Source organism: Haliaeetus leucocephalus, unplaced genomic scaffold (assembly GCF_000737465.1).
Source record: "Haliaeetus leucocephalus isolate CR32 unplaced genomic scaffold, Haliaeetus_leucocephalus-4.0 Scaffold526, whole genome shotgun sequence".
In the NCBI taxonomy this organism is placed as follows: Eukaryota; Metazoa; Chordata; class Aves; order Accipitriformes; family Accipitridae; genus Haliaeetus; species Haliaeetus leucocephalus.
The window spans coordinates 84090-101864 of NW_010972962.1; the positions used below are offsets into that span (position 1 = coordinate 84090).

The following is a 17775-nucleotide window of genomic DNA, read 5'->3' on the forward strand; positions in this document are numbered from 1 at the left end:
CAAAACAAGTGATGCACAATGCAATTGCTCCCCACCTGCTGACCAATGCCCAGTTAGTTCCCGAACAGAGATCACCCCTCTCCCCCTGCCAACTCCCCCCAGTTTATATACTGGGCGTGGCATCACATGGTATGGCATATTCTGTTGGCCAGTTTGGGTCATCCGTCCTGACTGTGTCCCTTCCCAACTTCTTGTGCCCCTCCAGCCTTCTTGCTCGCTGGGCGTGAGAAGCTGAAAAATGCTTGACTGAGTCTAAACACTACTTAGCAACAACTGAAAACATCAGTGTGTTACCAACATTTTTCTCATACTGAACCCAAAACACAGCACTATACCAGCTACTGGGAAGAAAATTAACTCTGTCCCAGCCAAAACCAGGACAAACTCTAACCCTAAACATGCTCCCTTGGCCTTCCTTTGTACCACAAGGTGTTTTTCAGATTGCAGGAGGGGGTTGAGACAAAAGCTATGCTATCTGGTTTTGGTACAGCACTGGGTATGTGATAGGTATTTAATATTGATGATAAGAAAAACAGGCTGCCATGTTTCAAATCAAAACTATTGAACCACGTTATATCCCGGATATATATGCTCATAGGACTGTACTTGCTGATCTGAATTTCTGTCTTCCCACAAAAGTTCATCCAGGTCTCATAGGGCACCAGTTTATTAACCATTCCCTAATACATGTTGTAGATGGTAGGTGCTAGAGTCTTTGTCATTGTGCCCCAAGGCTAAGGCTCTGTGCCTGAAGATATTAGATCAGCCAATTTTATCTGTGTTTATAAAAGTGACATTTCTATTTTCTCAAGTCTTCCAGGTAGCCAGAGTGAGCTCTGTAATTCTCCCCCCCCCCCTTAGAGACTCATGGGATATTAATCATATGAAGTTATTTTAAGATGTTTATATTATGTTGCAAATATTTTTAAACTGATCATATACAGTGTGCAGGGAAAAGAGGAAGCAGAAGCAAAAAAAAAACCAAAACCCCAAACCCGTCTTGGTCCATCGGGTAAATTTTCAGTACAATATATGAGCATTTAGCCACACAAGTCCCATTAATGTTAATGGTCCCAAGCTTTCTTTTATTCATCACAGCACTGATTGCACTTGGTCAGCTCTTTATCAGTTTGAAATATTGACAGTAGGAGGAGGCGTTCCCTTAGCCAGGCCTGACTGTTGCAGCGCTCTTTTAACTTAGTCATCCTGCAAATGCTCCTATAAATGGATTTATTTCAGCAGATCCAAAATACATCAACCGGATCATCTTACTGTGGTGCTAGCCCCTTTGCATTGGCTCCAATTTGCAAGAGCATTGATTTTAAACATTGATCATTACTTATAAAGCACTCTATGGTTTTGCACTCTTATTTATTAAACTAACTTGTTACCTGTGCTGCTGCTAAAGTCCTATCTTTATCTTGCTAAGAAGTGATTATTTTCTTTCTGTGGTTATGATTATGGTTTAGATTATAAAACAAGGCTATTCCCTGAAAATATGATGGCCGGAATAACTCAAGATTTCTAAAATTTTTGCTGTGGAGCTCCACTTTTCCTTTAGTGTTCTATATGCCTACTTCAGAATTCTTTCAGTGCTTTCTGCAAATTATATTGTGCTTACTATAGTCATTGCGGAAGAGATTTTTCTGTTTTGGTCTTATTCTTATGGAGTACTTTGTTTTATTTGTTGGAAAAAGAGGCTTTACTTTGTTTTAATTGTGGGAAAAATGGGCTTTTGGGGGTCATGCCTTTTGCTTTCTGAATGCTTTTTAAGGTGTCTTTCTCTGCTGTCCTATAAAATCTATGCAAAGTTGTACAAGCAAGTAGTTGTAGCATATTTCCCTATACTAGGCAAGGTGGGGAACTACAGAAATATATTGCTGTTCTATTCTTTAATTTGGAGAGTCATTGTTACTTTTACTGCTGGCACTCTTCGGTGCTGTATAGAATGGTATTCTTGGGGAGTTCAGAAAGGAATACACTGTCTATTTCAGGGAGGAGTCAAAAAAAGAAAAAAAAAAAAGAGGAAATAATCCAAATTTGACCTGATACTTCGTATCTACACCTGTCTGTTTAAAATTCTTTGTTCTGACCTTTGCTTCTGACCATGGACGTAAATTGGGATTAGTGTTGTTATTCCAGGGTAGTTAGAGTTATATAACAACCGATGTTTAAAGAGGAGTGTGTCTTCATATTTTCTCCTGAGTAAAGAAAACAGTTGGTTAAATAGTAAATAGTGTCACATTTTTATATAAAATATTTTTTCAGGCTTGGTAATTAATAATGCTCTTTTACTCTGGTTAACTTTAAAAGTTTCTTGATTTGCTAAAAATGAAACTTCACCAGCAGAGATGCTACCACTAACAGAATACATTCTCTTGGTGTAGCGGAGTTTTAGCCCTTGAGGGATTTTATTTTATGCGTTTTCAAGTTGTTCAGTGTCTTGTTGCAGAGACAGGAAGGGAGGAGGGGGAATCTATTTACACAAATTACAGTCTTTGTTCCCATCAACCTTCATAATTGGATGAACAAAATGAAGGCTGGGCTGGCAGGTACAACTATCCCAGATAGTATCTTTTGAGCTGTAAATAAATTATTAAGTGAATTGGGAACCAGGGGGAAACCTTGTTGGGAAGATTCAAGGAGGGGGTAGGGGATAAGTGTTTTTGAGAATGCCTACCATTGGGAAGACTTACTGCATTGTAGAAGGAGAAAAGAGAGTTTTATCTTGGGATGAAAATCATCCCTTCCTTGAACGTTTTGGCACTATTCAGAGTAGGTTCCTGTACAAACAATTTGTACATTCAATTATTATGTTTTGGAGGTATTTTTAAAAGATTAAATGTATTATAAAGACACTGCCTCTGCAATCTAGCGTTCAAATTTAGGTGTTTCTTCCATTGATTTTCCTCCTTTAGAATTCTTTACTCTTTCTTCCGTCTGTTTTATATTTTTTTCTCCCAAATTGTTCCAGCTCAGTGGTTGAAATATGCCATTTTGAGCTACTTATTCCAAACCCATGTTAGATTGTCATGTTAGCATCGTTAATTTTCAAAAAATGAGGATATTCCTGTGTAAACTTGGTTATGCTACCGAGCTGCATGTGCTAAGAGAGAAAAATGAGCTGAATGGGAATCCTGGGTGAAGCAAAGACTGCATAATTGGTTTTATGCCAGACCTTCTGCCTTTCACATAGGCAGGAAAGGGCCAGGGATATGTCAGAGGTGGAAATCAGGGCAGTGCACTACTCCTGCAGAATTGCAAAGTGACCGCCAACTACAGCCACCAGCCTGAGAAATGGCCAGTGCTCAAGGTTGCTTTAAGATAGAAATGTCTGGTTCTCCTGGCTTTATAAACCACCGACTGACATCTTCCTACACCTAAGAGCCTCAGGATTCCTACTGCATGTTATGGGAGGAAATATGTTAATAGTTCACAAGCAGTCCCTCCCCAGAGCTCTTCCTATGGGACAGGGCTGAGCTGGGTATAAGGTTTCAGGGTACTCTGGAGTCAGCCTTAGTAGTCAGTCCAACACTTCCTTTCTGGAGCACTTTGGGATCTGGATTAACTGGCAGTCCCCGTGCCCGAAAGCCCTGCTGTCAGCTGCTTGATGCAGCAGCAGGGTTCCTGCATCCATATAGCTGAGAGCCATGTGCTGTTCAAGAGCCATTGGCCAGCTTTCCTCTAAGGCTACGCCATTTTACACTACACATGCCTTGCTGCTACAATTACACAGTTCACCCTTTTGGTAGCAAAACACAGTTTAGATTGAATATTTTGTAGAGCCTTTTTTATTTAGTGTTTTTACGTACATCTATAAATAAGGTTTTTGCATTGTTAAGGATGAGGTGAGGAATTTTTTCCCCTTTCCCTTACACTGCCCTAGCATCGCAAGCAAAACTTTAAAATAATCAGTGGATTTTGAATAAGCTGGCTGTCATCTGAATCCTCAGACAACACAGAGGACAGAAAAAGAAGTGACTTGGAGCCATTGTTACAGCACGTGGGCAAGCATTGTTGCCTTTTTTTGTTTGTTTTGAATGTGAGTGTCTTTCTATGAGGCACTACAAGTGGTAAAGATGCAAAAATGGTCACACTGGAAACAAAAGAATATAGTCTTGTACTTCTCAGTAATGTATGTCCAATCACCCACTTTTTTATTTAATCTGTGATAATATTGTAATCAATCATGACTTTCGGTGTTGCAGAAAGTCTCATACTTTGAGAGAAAGGGAGAGGGAGAAGAAAGGAAAAAAATATCAGTGAATTTTGCAGAAGAGGAGAAATTTCCTTATTACCATCTTTCAGAATTAGTCAGTCATGTATTCTGTAATCACTCATGTTTTAAGCAATAATGTAAAAATCAACACAAAGGCAGGATACAGCAAAGTGGTCTTTAATTCATAAGGAATTAAAATTCTGAAAAGATGACATAGGATCAATCAATAACTGCCTGAAAATATCACAATATATGGAGGCTAGATGACATCATGCTATGTGAAATAAATTAAGGAAAGTATTTTTCAGTGCTGTTCTTATCTCTTTCTATTTAGATTAATAAAATCGGTTGAATTTTAAATCTTTACATGTCTCTCTTGTATTAGGAACAAAAAGTTGACAGCATCTGCCCTAAAGAATTTACAGTCCAAGTGTAAGACAGTATCAGCTACGCGTACATAGAAGGCAGCAAAGGGAAATTTTATGGAAGTTATTTTTTTAATCCTTGTGCTTTGGCAGTTGTCGTGCTTTAACCCCAGCCAGCAACTAAGCACCACGCAGCCGGTCACTCACTCCCCCCCCATCCAGTGGGATGGGGGAGAAAATCGGGAAAAGAAGTAAAACTCGTGGGTTGAGATAAGAACGGTTTAACAGAACAGAAAAGAAGAAACTAATAATGATAATGATAACACTAATAAAATGACAACAGTAGTAATAAAAGGATTGAAATGTACAAATGATGCGCAGGGCAATTGCTCACCACCCGCCGACCGACACCCAGCCAGTCCCCCAGTGGCGAATCCCTGCCCCCCACTTCCCAGTTCCTAAACTAGATGGGACGTCACATGGTATGGAATACACTGTTGGCCAGTTTGGGTCAGGTGCCCTGGCTGGGCATGAGAAGCTGAAAAATCCTTGACTGTAGTCTAAACACTACTGAGCAACAACTGAAAACATCAGTGTTATCAACATTCTTCACATACTGAACTCAAAACACAGCACTGTACCAGCTACTAGGAAGACAGCTAACTACATCCCAGCTGAAACCAGGACAGCAGTTTAATTTATTCCTTGTTTAGTGTTGCAATTTAACTTACATTGGGCAAACAGAATTATGACAGTATTTAATAAATGTGCTATATCAATTTCCTGTCATGATAGTTTTCTATACTCTTCACTTTCTCGTTTGCCTCAAGTCAAATCTTTGTGTAAATTGTGCCCTTTATTTAAGCCCCTACAGCTTGAGTTATATGGCTTTTCATGCCATTGAAATGTCTTTAATCAATACTTGGAGGAAATAAGTGTATCTCTAAATTCTGAACTCCATCCATTGGTGCAATCAGTAGAAAAGCTGATCCAGAAATAAGCACGAATAGAGTCATGAGAAAATCATGAACTCCTTACTGTACATGGAAAAGCACTGAAATGCCAACAGATATCGCTGCTGGTGCTGCTTTGTGTATCAGTTGGCTTACTACGTTTTATTTGCATCCGGACACACAGTGAAAATCTCAGCTCAAATCAGCTGAGGAGCTGCTAGCCCACCTGGGTAGGAGGAAGACGTTACCTCTCTGTTCCTCTACTGCCAGCATTATTATGTACCATCCTGGTTGCCCAGGTAGGTGACTGCACACAGGACTTAGCATAATATCTGGCTATATCTATCCCCCGTGAGGTGTATTTGTCATGTTAGCTGTATTACTGGATGTAGTACAGGAGTGTTTTTCCATGTCCACTGCATACTACTGTATTGCTTTTCTAAAAACCAGAGGAGGGGGAGGGTTTGTGTTGTATTTATTACTTGGGAAGTATTTCATAGTGTGTGATTATCCAGCTGATAGATAAATGCTATTTCATTACCATGCTAGTTTTGTTTTATGGTTCTGTATGTGCTTAAGTCTTATAGTGAGTGCAGAGGTTTGATTCTTGGGAATAAGCCAGATTACAAATTGATGATGAAACCGCCACAGCTGGTTTACCACACTGGGTCATGTTTTCTGTGGCACGTTCTTTACAGAAGCTGGGCAGAGCAGAGTAGGTTGGTGAATTTAGTGAATATGGCCTTAATGTATGATAAATAAGATGAAATCTTCTGTTTGATTATTGGCCCATATACTTACACTGTCACACCACAAAAGGAAAAGGAAATGGTAACAGCAGCTGATGCTGAACACCTCCCTCCACAGTTCTGCTTTCAAAAACAGGTCAGGGATTGGGACTGCTGTATGCGTGATTCTTCCTTCTGTGCATTTGGAAACGTTAGTGAGAGTAAGCAGGGGTCATACATACGCTAAAGTAATTTCTAAGAGAAAATTGCTGGATTTCTCAGCTTCCCATGCAGCACTTGCCTCTCTTTTCTGCATATTGTAGATTGTGCATAGTAGTTTATTTTTACAGTAACAGAGCCAGCATGTTAGCTTTGTCCTGTTGACTTTCATGCCTTGTAATCATATGGTCATTTAAAGACATCAGGGCCAAGGGCATCTTTCAGGATTACAGCTAACCCTACACATCCAGTGCAGGAGAGGTTGGGCTGAACTTTTCTGTTTCCATTCTGTCCTGATCTGTAAGGGCGATGCTTTCACTGAAACTGAACTTGCGGTGTTGAAGACGCCAGACTGTTTTGGTACCTGTGGTTCATATTCTAAGTAAAATATTCTGTGTAAGTGCTACAAAGTGTTTGGATACGTTTTCAGGGAACGTTTCATGCCAAACCCCATAAAGTGCTTAATTTACAGAGTGTGCAGGTCCTCGGTACAGAGGCACATGGATAACAGAACAAAGTGTAATCGAATATTATTAACTCTTTCAAAGCAGGACCTGCTGCGCTTTTAAGGTGTAGTTCCATTAAGTGGCAAATATCTTAGAAGGCAATGAGTGAACCTTTAAGGTTACCTACACTGATGGAGGTTGAGGAAATAATTGTTCACTGTCAGCAGGTATGTCATGGTATGTCTAACACACTCTGCTGTAATATGAGAGAAGTGAGTTTGCCAACTTGCACCTGATCATTTCATTGAAATCCTCTTGTTAACTTAGTTCCTGCAAATAAAACCAGTTTTAGGCTTCCTCTGGAAAAGGTCATTATGTCAATAATAGTCAGGGGAAATACTGCCACAAATACTACTAGATGAAAATATTACATATTCCTTTCAGTTAAGTCTTGATTTGGCAGTTTTGTTGCAGTTTATTGGTCTACCTTAAAACTCTGCATTAACTTGGATCTGTTGTTAGCTTTTTTGCAGTTCTACCATGAGTAGCATTTGTTGCTGAGTTTGTAACTTGAAACTATGCTTTTTGCTGAGTGTTTGCTCTGTGGTGTTGTATTTCTGTCTAAAAGGTTTTTTTTTTCCCCTCCTTGTTACATTTCCATTTTTGTCCTGTAGTATTCCTCAAGACACTCATTATCTTATTTTAGTGATTCTTCTGTTCCGTATGTACACTGTCTAATCAATAATCTTCTTCACTTGCTGCAGGATTTGCACCTTATTGTGCTTCCAGCTTCTGTGATGCTGTGTGATGGGGTTCTGCCTTGGCTGTGCACTGTTGTCTAAATTTGCTGTGTTTCAGATCATTACACTGACTTTAATTTTGATGTATTTGCATTTTACTCAGTTCTAGTCTTACTCTTTTCCCTTGATCAGTTAAATTACTCTCTGTGCAGTGTTACATTTGTATTACTGCTGGAAATACTAACTAAAGGCTTATAATTGAAGTGCTATTTACAACTACTGACCTCCAGCTCATTTCTGATTTCACTGTAATGTTGACCTTTTATAGATTGCACTGTTGTAAATCTTTGAAGTGATTCTTCTTGTCATCATATTTCTAGTAATTATGATTTGCATTGCATTAGCACCTAGAAGCCTCTCCCACCTTACCCTTGTTGCATAAGATGACCTTTTTTATGCACTAATTCACATACGGGTAACAGAATACAGTTCTTTCTCTAAAGAATTTATCCTGAAATGAAGATGAATGCTTGCCTCTATTTCCATACTTTAAATATCATAGTATGAATTCATGAAATTGCTCATAAAGGATTCTTAGTCCTAGAAACGACTTTCTTCCTTTTCTAACAAAATCAGAGCCTGTTGAACTTTTTTCCTAGCCTATGTAAAGATAAATAAAAATAAAGATTACAGGTATTATTGAGAGAGGCCATATTTGAGTACAATTTTTCTCAAATTTTGTTCAAGTTGGACAATAACATCAAAGAAAGCATTAGCAGAATATTGGGCTGATGTTTCCTCTTTGTTCATATGTCACTTCAATATTAAGAGCCACACAGAAACAAACTTGCAGCTGATCCTTACCCCAAGCTGGACTTGACTCCTGGAGTTTCCAGATTACAGTTACTATTTCTGCTCTGATAGCTATACTTGGAAAAAATAGTGCTGGTTGGATGTATGCTTGTTGTATACTGTCCCAGTGTACACAAGTGGAAGACAGTTATGAATTCTGTTCCTAGACTTGCTTACTAAATGAATTTGAGTCAGGACACTAGTTTCTTTAATGATTATATTGCTTTAAACATCTGTGTAAACAACTGGATGTTGACTCCAAAGGCAGAGGAATGCTAAGAGATAATGGTATCATCTGCCTATCAGGTTTCACCCTGATCTCTCATATGTGTTTTTCTGAGGCCTTCATTTATTTGTTTAGATAAATCTAGGCAGTCGGACTCCAGTTCTTTTTGGGTCTTGCTATACTGTCAGATACTTCTTCTGTCAATATTTTGCAAATTGTCCGAATTATGTTTCTTTTCTCACTAAGAAGTTGTAAAGTACCTGTGAAAAGGTACATCTTTGCTTTGAACTACTTCCCTTTTACTTCCCTTGAATCCTGTCTTGTTTGTGTGTTGGAAGGCTTCTCTGCTCCCTGTCTGCCTTTCCTAGACAATCTCATATGCTTGTATTATGTCCTCTTCCTTGTGCACTAAGTGCAGCAATCCAGTCTTTTTCACTTTATCTTCTTACGAGAGTATTCTCATGCCATGATCAATCTTGCTCTAAGCAGGTTTTTTTTTTTAAGAACTGTTTTGTATAAATACAAAATCTTTGATGTATAAAGTATGGTTTATTTATTTTTTCCATGGTACAAAGAACTGATTGGACAGGTCTGGAATGGCCCAGTTAATTCTAAACTGCAGCTATTGGTGTGCAGAATAATATTGATACAGACTGAGAATCTGCTCTTTAGGGAAGTCTCATGATATTCTGCATAATACGCAGTGTTTGGAGAAGGCTAATACCCTTTTTGGGATATATTAGTGCTTCCCAAATGGCAGTAAAAACCTAGCATCTAGGTAATTTTTCTGAATCCATGTGTGCATTTTGCTGATTTTGTGTGTATTTTTAGGCTATGGAGAACAAAACAGTAGTGAATTTTTCAAACCTTACAGAGCCTTACACAAGTGATATTGGCCACCGTTCTTCAGGAAGGAATATGGAGGCAGGGGGTTTAAATGATGGCACTTGGGTGACATACCTCAGTCATTGGCTGAGTACAGACTCAAGGTCTCCTAATTTTGAATCTCTTGGTTTAACCACTAGGTATTACACTATTCCTGAAAAAGCATCACTCTGTAAGTGAGGGGATAAAGTGCTACTAATACATCAAATCTTATCAAATGACTGTAAACTTATCTTAGCTTTCTTTTCACCAGGGTTTGCTGTAAATCTTTCTTACTAGGGGAGTAGCAGGACTTGTGTCCTTGCTAAAAGGAGAAGATTGATTTACTATGTTCATATGGAACCAGCAGCTTCCTATGAGTATGCAATAATGAATTGGAATATCCTATAGCTTTTGCCCCTGTGCAACACTTTGGGAGACCTTAAAGTCTGGAATATGTTACAGAAGTCCATTTGATAGAAACTTATAAATGTGTGTCTTCTGCATAGAGAAACAGCATAACAAATCTTTTAGTATGTGCCATATTCTTATTCTTCAAATACTCTAATTGATTGTTCATTGGGCTCAGTCAGCCAAAAGTGGAGAGAAACTTTGTACAGACATCATTAGTTTTTCTCCATTTAAAGATTAATCATGAAGAGCTCTGGCTCTTTAATTCTGTAATTTGTATATTTAATGGGCTGCTGCAGAATCTATGACAGTAATTAGCATAGCCTGAAAACTCATTAATACGCAACAACATGATTAATGCAGCATTAATGCAAACATGACTGAAGTTATTTGGGTTATGTAGTAAGAAGATTAAAGCTAAAATGTCCTGTTTGTTTTACCAGGAGTGGGTATAATGGGGTAGCAAGCAAAATAAGAAAAAACAGGTATCAAATTAGTCATTTTAGTGTAAAAGAAATACTCAGCTCTCATCGAGAGGATTTTGGATTTTGCCTGATAGTTGTTTTCCAAAAGAGGTGTTATGTATTTTCCCCCTTTCAATCAGTCATCGTATTCTGTGTTTATGCTTGTTCAACCTTGTAGTTTGACTTAGCTTTTTGTCAGTTTGAGGTATTAAGAGTATATAAAAAGTCTTTGAATTGTGTCATTCTGAATAAAGTTAGACTTTTTCAAAATATGGGGGGTTTGCACAGTCTAATTTTAAAAGCAATGGATTTTTAGCTTCTCCTGGTTTTACTATCATCACAAAAGAAAAGGGGCTGCTGACCTGCAATTGGACACTCCACTTACAGTTCGGAAAAAGTTTGGGAAAATTTTTTTGTGTGTTTGCCTGTACAAGTATATATGTGTGTGTACATATGAGTATGGACATATATATAAAACTTTTAAGTATGTATTTTAAATTTCTACTAAAAACTAAAGCAACTTAAAAATGAACAGCATTTACTTCATCAATGGAACTACTAACTCTGTGTCATGTTTGTGATGATGCACTTTGAAAATATTTTCAAACACATTAAGGTAACAGAAAAAGATGGAGCCTGTTCCTGTACCAAAGACAACAAAAGATGTTGGACAGAATTGGGAAGAATACTTTCCAGCTTCTTCTCTCAACAAAATCCATAAAGCTATAGGCGATCACAAAGTATGAAGAACTCCTTGTATTCAGCAGAGGATCTTCATGAGTATGTCCAGGAAAGCGTTCTCTGAGTTCCTTCTTTTCCTCCAATTCCACTGTCCATTATGTGAAATGGCTTTAAATACCGATCCATTTTTGTGAAGTCTCCTTATTTTTTTGAAAGGTGCATTTTCTTATTTAAAAAAAAAAAAAAAATTAAAATGTGTTTTTGCTATTGTAATGACATGTAGCATGCAGAATCGCTCTCACAGTGAGAATAATGACTAAATATTAATTCAGTGGAAGTGTATGGTAACTGAGAGCTTTACTCCCCATTTATCCGCTCCCCAGTTAAAAACAAATTTGGTTTTATGATTTCTGTGGGAAGATGTACTTTGATTAGGCAAAAGCATTTGTACACAGTCTTAATGTTAAGTAAATGCTTAACGTTTGTCATCTTGAAGGGACTGCTGAGAGCCTAATGCTGTAGTCAAAATTTTACATATAATTTCTATTCATTTTAGTTGGCGTTATGCACAAATAAGGGCTTTAGTAAGCATAAAGAGATCGCTTTCTTTGCCAACAATTTTCTGTTCATTTGATTGGAATGTACATTACATAATTATTTACACCATTTCATATAATGATATAAGTAGAATAGAAATGCAAATTGTGTTTGTACAATTCTATGGTTCTGGGAGAAATTGCACTGAAAATGGATGTGCTTCACAGATTATGCAAAATTCATTTCTAATAATGCTTTGTGATTATCCAGATATTAGGCAGGTTTGGTTTTCTTATGTTTTCCAATCATAATGTACACTGGTTTCCTCTTATAATTTCCTAAGTCCACAAAGAAAATGTCCATAATATGCTAGGGTATCCAATTATTATTCTTTTTAATCTTATGGATATGGGTTGGGATCTGATGTATTTATGAAATTTAAACTAACACTATTCTTGCTGACCACATCCAGGTTGGAAATACATTTATGTGGCTGTTCTTGACACTTTGGGACAGATTTGTTCATGTGGTAATACATAGGTTTTGGTGAAGGGGCATGGGACTTCTGGGACTTGTAGCAAATTCTGTGTATTTAATGAGTCTAATAACTTATACTTGTTGGCTATTTTGAGCTGGACTCTGAACGTCCAGTTGTACAGAAAGGTACTTTACAGGTGTTTTAGCTGAGTGATGGGACAAAGAGATTAGTTTTAAGTAGGCCACTTTGCTGAAATCTCTCAGCTGTTATTGTGAAAGACGTCTTCAATTACCTTGCCCCTCTGCTTACATTCTCCCCTCAACTCCTCTTTCCAAAATTTCAAAAAGTCAAAACACAATTTTTTTAGTACTGTGAATGTTTTTTGTATTTTGAAATGCTGATTTAAAAAAAAAACAAAAAAGCCCAAAACTAAATTAAATTAATTTAAATTGGAAAGATGTTTCACAGGAAGCAAAACCCTTTAGTCTGGGTGAATAGTTTCTTGGTCAAACAAAAACGATTTTAAACTTTTTATTTTGCAAGAAAAAATGTTTAGCATTATTCAGAAGTGATTTCTATTACTGTAATAATTATAAATTATTAGTATATGTTATGCTAATATGGGAGCTGCTCTAATTTATTAATATTTTCCCCTGACTACCAGGTTCCTTTTCTAAACTCAAAATAACCCCGTGTGCTCTGTAAACTTGCTTTAAGCAAAAACTGCAGCCAGCCTCTCAAGAGCACATTCTTGCCTGTTAAATACTTTCGTGCAGATCTTGCAAGCCATATTGAATTGCGCCAGAAGAATCTGAATCCAGACGTGAATCTGAGGCTGAATGTTGCTGAAGTTCTTAGACTTGCTAAACTTACATGAGGGAGGCAAAGAGGTGCTATAAAAATCGCTCATTATGCCTTTTCTGTATTAGATAAAAAACTGGGTTCTGACTCATCTGACATTGTAGTGAGTACATCTTTTTACTTTTAATATCAGCCTGTTACTAAAAGGAACTCTCAAAACTGTGTGCACTGACAGGGTAGCATGCTGATATTGCTTCTCAGCTGAATGCCTTTAAAATGCCCGCATTCATCACTCACATCCTCATTCCTCTACTAACCTGGATGTGCCATCTTTGAAACTAGGATAAAAACCTGATTACAATCCGCTACTGCGTAAGTTGAAACTAGGTAGATCCTGACGAAGGTTAGTCTGCTCTAACACGCTGTGGGACACTTTAAAACATTAAATATTACTATTAAACATTAATATTAGTAATTTTTTTACTTGCCCTTTTATTAATCTGTATTCTTCTTTTTGTCTTTTATGTTCACTGTATACAATGCTTGTATTATGTTTTGTACAATGCCATTATAATTAAAGAAATTCAATTACAGAAATTGAAGAAATTATTTACAATTAAAGGAATTCTGACAGCTTCTCCAATTGCAGCTGTAATTTGAAATGGAATTAAAGATTTTATTTGAATGAGGTACTTTAATGTTTAATTTGTAGTAAAATTTCCTGTTGTTTTTTACCCCAGAAATTATAACTCCTTATGGACCAATCCTTTTTGTCACGTAAACAGGCCTGTTAGGTGAATTCTTCAGTTGCAATTCAAGGTTCAGTTGATTAAAAGTACATTCCTACTATGCCCCACAGATGGTCATGTTTTCCATCCAAGATTTAGTAGCATCAGTAGTGTGGCTGAGATGCAGGTTCAGTATATGACAAATTACAGAAGTAATTGTAATGTCACTATTTTATTTATGTTTCTATTTATCTGTTATATTTAACATTGAAGTTAAGGTTTTAGACATGCATATTGAAACAGTAGACACAAGTCTTTGAGAAACCTTCCTGCAAAATCTCCTCTACTCTCCTCTCCCGCCCCAAAAAAGAAGGTTTTTCTGGTGATCCCATGTGGTTTTCAAGTTCTTTGAAACTTTTCAGATTTTCAAAGGAAAGCTTTCTGTGTTCAGGTTAAGTAAGGTCCATTTTCAGTGCTCAGTGTCAATAAGGCAGAAAAATGACATACACTTAGTGTTACAAGTCTGAATGGGATTTCTGGCTATGTTTTATTTTGACCATGAGGTCCAACCTGGACTTGAGAAATCTTTTCAGATTTTTTTTTTTTTAATTAGTATGATCCTGTGTAAAATATTAATTTCACAAGTTCTTATCTTCCAGTGATAATATTATCTATGGGGCAGAAGTTTGCTTAATATTTGGTTTCTCCATTGCACTCAGTTCTAGAAACACAAGAAAATATTGATGTATGAAAGTATTTATTTAGAGCTAGCTTATATGAACTTCCTTATCTCATGAGAAACTCCAAAGATACCTAAACTTAAAGAGACGGAGTCCTTTTCTGAATTATGTAATAGGTAGCAAATAAATTTGGAAGAATTTGCTGTATGGGCTATGACTGAAAATGATGGTTCTGACTCATCAATACTTTATATGAAGCTATGGTAGCTCTACAGGCAGGAGTTAAGGTTTGTAAGGCTCTTCTATATCCAAAGAGGAAAGAAAGCTCCTGCATAACATTTGAAGACTTTTAGAATTACTGCAATATTACGGTTATGAATGATTTAATTTATATTTTCTAACACAACATTATAAAACAATGGTGGTTTTGCAGAAACTCAATTATTTTGTTTGTATTTGTCCTTCTGAATTAGGTGTGAGGAGGGATCCTCTGGTCTTCAGAAATGCCTTTTGGCAGCTCAATAAAAATACTGGCAGTTTGTTAAATTAACTGTGCTCTCCAGTGCTGGGATTAGAGGCCATCAGTCTCAGCCTCTCCAGCAGATACTGCTGCTGGAAGTACCTGGAACCTCAAAGTACAGCAATAGTGGTTATTTCTGAGTCGGGCAAAGCTATGCTTTTCCTTAAGTATGGACACTGTTGAGTTTTTTGTTTGCTGGGTGTTACTTATGTAGCTGCTTTTTGCAGGTATTTTAATAGTATGACTGATTTTCATTGCCTAGAGAATATGTTTCGTATCTGTGACTGTATCATGTGATTTGCATGAAAACATTTATGTGATTAGGAGATGGTGTCAAAGGGTATTTCTTATGGGTATAGGTAATTAACAAGCATGATCTAGTGTCAGTGTGTATCAGAATTATAATTTTTTTAAATTTTTAAAGGTATAGATGCTGTGTACAAGGAAGACTTTTCTCACTGTTTTCTGCCTGACATAAGATAGGGAAAACATGTGTGAAAAGACTGAATAGTTTGATGAAGTTGGGTAAAACTCAATAAATTATCCTGTTCTGTAAAAAACATTTTATGTAGAAATGTTATGGAAGTGCATATTATGGGTAGATGTTGCTATCGCTGCCTTTTCATTTCCCTTTGCAAAAAAATTAGTACAGTAAAGGCATGGCTCCACCACAGACCCAGCCTGCGATATCTGGATTTGCATGTTAGAAAAGTTGGGCTAAATTGGGTGTATGGTTTTGTAATTTTCTTATTTGTTTCTGTAGCTTAAAAGAAAGGCATTATAATCTTAAAAGATTGGTGGTTACCCAAAACTTGTTTATTCATAATTATACTTCTTGAAACTGGATACATAATGTATGAATTGTTTACTTAATGTGTCCTTAGATAGTTACTGAGTAAGTTTATACCTTGGACAACAATATTCCAATATTTACAAGCTGTTTAATTAGCTTGTTGTTTTGATACGTAATGTAAAAAACCTAAGTTTTTTTTCCTTGTATGTCATTTGAATGATATTTCATGTGCTGAGACAATATTTTATCAGAAGCCAAATGGAGGACTATTGATAATGATCTGGAAAGTTCTTAATTAAGCTTAGTTCATCAGTTATTCCTAGGATATTTCCAATTTTTGTTAAAAATTATTCTTCTCAGGTGTTCTTTGTGCACTTGGATATATGTATTTATAAAAGAATATCTAAAAATATACATATAAATATGTGTGTGTGTATATCTATGTATCTTTTGGAACCAACTCCCCACTATTCTTCATAGAAATCCTTCCATGCAGGAGCCTTATTCCTACTTTACCAATAGAAATGTTAAGGGACAAATGAAAATCCACATATAAACCATCAACTATTAGAATAGTATGCTAATATCCGAATTACTTTTTTTTTAAGAAAGAAGTTACTCAACAGCATAAGTCATAATTGTATATCTTATTTACAGATGGGTAAGGGCTCTGAAATCACAGATATTTCTCTCAAAGGCTGATTCAGTCTGGATTAGTAAAACTTCTGCAATGACTGGCAGGGGTTTTAGGTGAACAAAACTGCCATGATTTTGGTTTGCCATTTTACTGCTGGTTTTAAAACAACTTCTTGTTTGTAAATACACTGTTAGAATGCATAAGAACCATTTTTGACATTAACCATCTGCTTGCTTTTCCTAACCAGGTATTAAGGTGAAGTTTAGAACCCAGGAACCTGATGGTTTGATTTTTTTCTCTGCATCACCTGGGAATCAAGAGGAATACATTGCACTTCAACTGAGGAGTGGGCGTCCTTACTTTCTTTTTGATCCACAGGTACAACAAAAGACAGGATCCTATAAAAATAGCTTATATTATTTCTTTCAGTACTTCTTTACATACTTATCTTTTTTTATTATTTTTTTAATTATTATTATTGATACAAGTTAACTGACTCTTCAGAACCATTAGGTAACTGGAGATTCGGGGGAGCGAAACACTGAAACACTAAAGCTTTGCTCATTTTTTGTTACATATGCCACAATTCACGGCTTTATTTTTGTATTTTTATGAGTTGGGTTGTTTTGTCAGTACCACCAAATACCACTACAGCTTAAAGTATCAAGATTTCAAAAGTGGGCAGAACTAGTTTTTAAATTAGCAAATAAAGGTTAAATATATTTTTAGTCAATTATTTTTAAGCCTCCCATCTTGAGACTTTGTCTTTTCCTACTGAAATCAGTGTGTTGCCATTAATGTGATGAAAGTAGTCTCTCACGTCTAGTAATAATGAACATAGCACAGATGTAAATAATGAGGGAAATATTATGAAATAAATTCCACAAAATTAAAAATAAGGCCACATTCCTTGCATTTCTGTTTGGGTATTTTCTGTTTTCTCTCCACCCCAAAACTGGATCTCCTCGTGGAATAACAAAGCATTACAGACTCACTTATATTTCATAAATATGCAAGAAACTGTAAGTAATTATCGGATTTTCTAATGATGTTGGCAGAATGTGGTATCATATGTATCCATATATGTGCATCCTTTTTGTAAGGTCACTGCTGCCTCCGCGTTGCTGGAATGCCTGGTTGCTATATCAGCCATACCTTCCGTCATACCTCAGTGTCTAATTGTGTGATTGGTGTTGTGTCGACTACTCCGGAGGGTTGAAGAGAAATGCTTAATGGATCCACTGTTAACCTTTGCTTCCTGAGCTCTGCCATGGTCCAGGCACTGGTGCTCCATGAACATGCAGAGGTGTTGTGCAGCAGTGAAGCTCCTCTTCAGCTTTGGAGGATCTGTAGAGGAGGCGTAGTGCTGCAGAGGCTAGCGTATATGTGATCCCTGTGCTAGAAAACATTAATTCTACTTCTGACCCTAAGAT

General features: G+C 36.8%; 1 protein-coding gene across 1 annotated transcript in view; it reads left to right on the forward strand.

Moving 5' to 3' along the window:
- The window catches only part of LOC104837413 (usherin-like), a gene marked incomplete at its 5' end in the record, with an annotated part of 349356 nt that overhangs the window by 82102 nt on the left and 249479 nt on the right, over positions 1-17775 (forward strand). The window contains one exon of the mRNA XM_010576524.1: positions 16590-16720. Within this exon, the coding sequence (XP_010574826.1) occupies positions 16590-16720 (131 nt within the window). The remainder of the gene's footprint in view (positions 1-16589; positions 16721-17775) is intronic.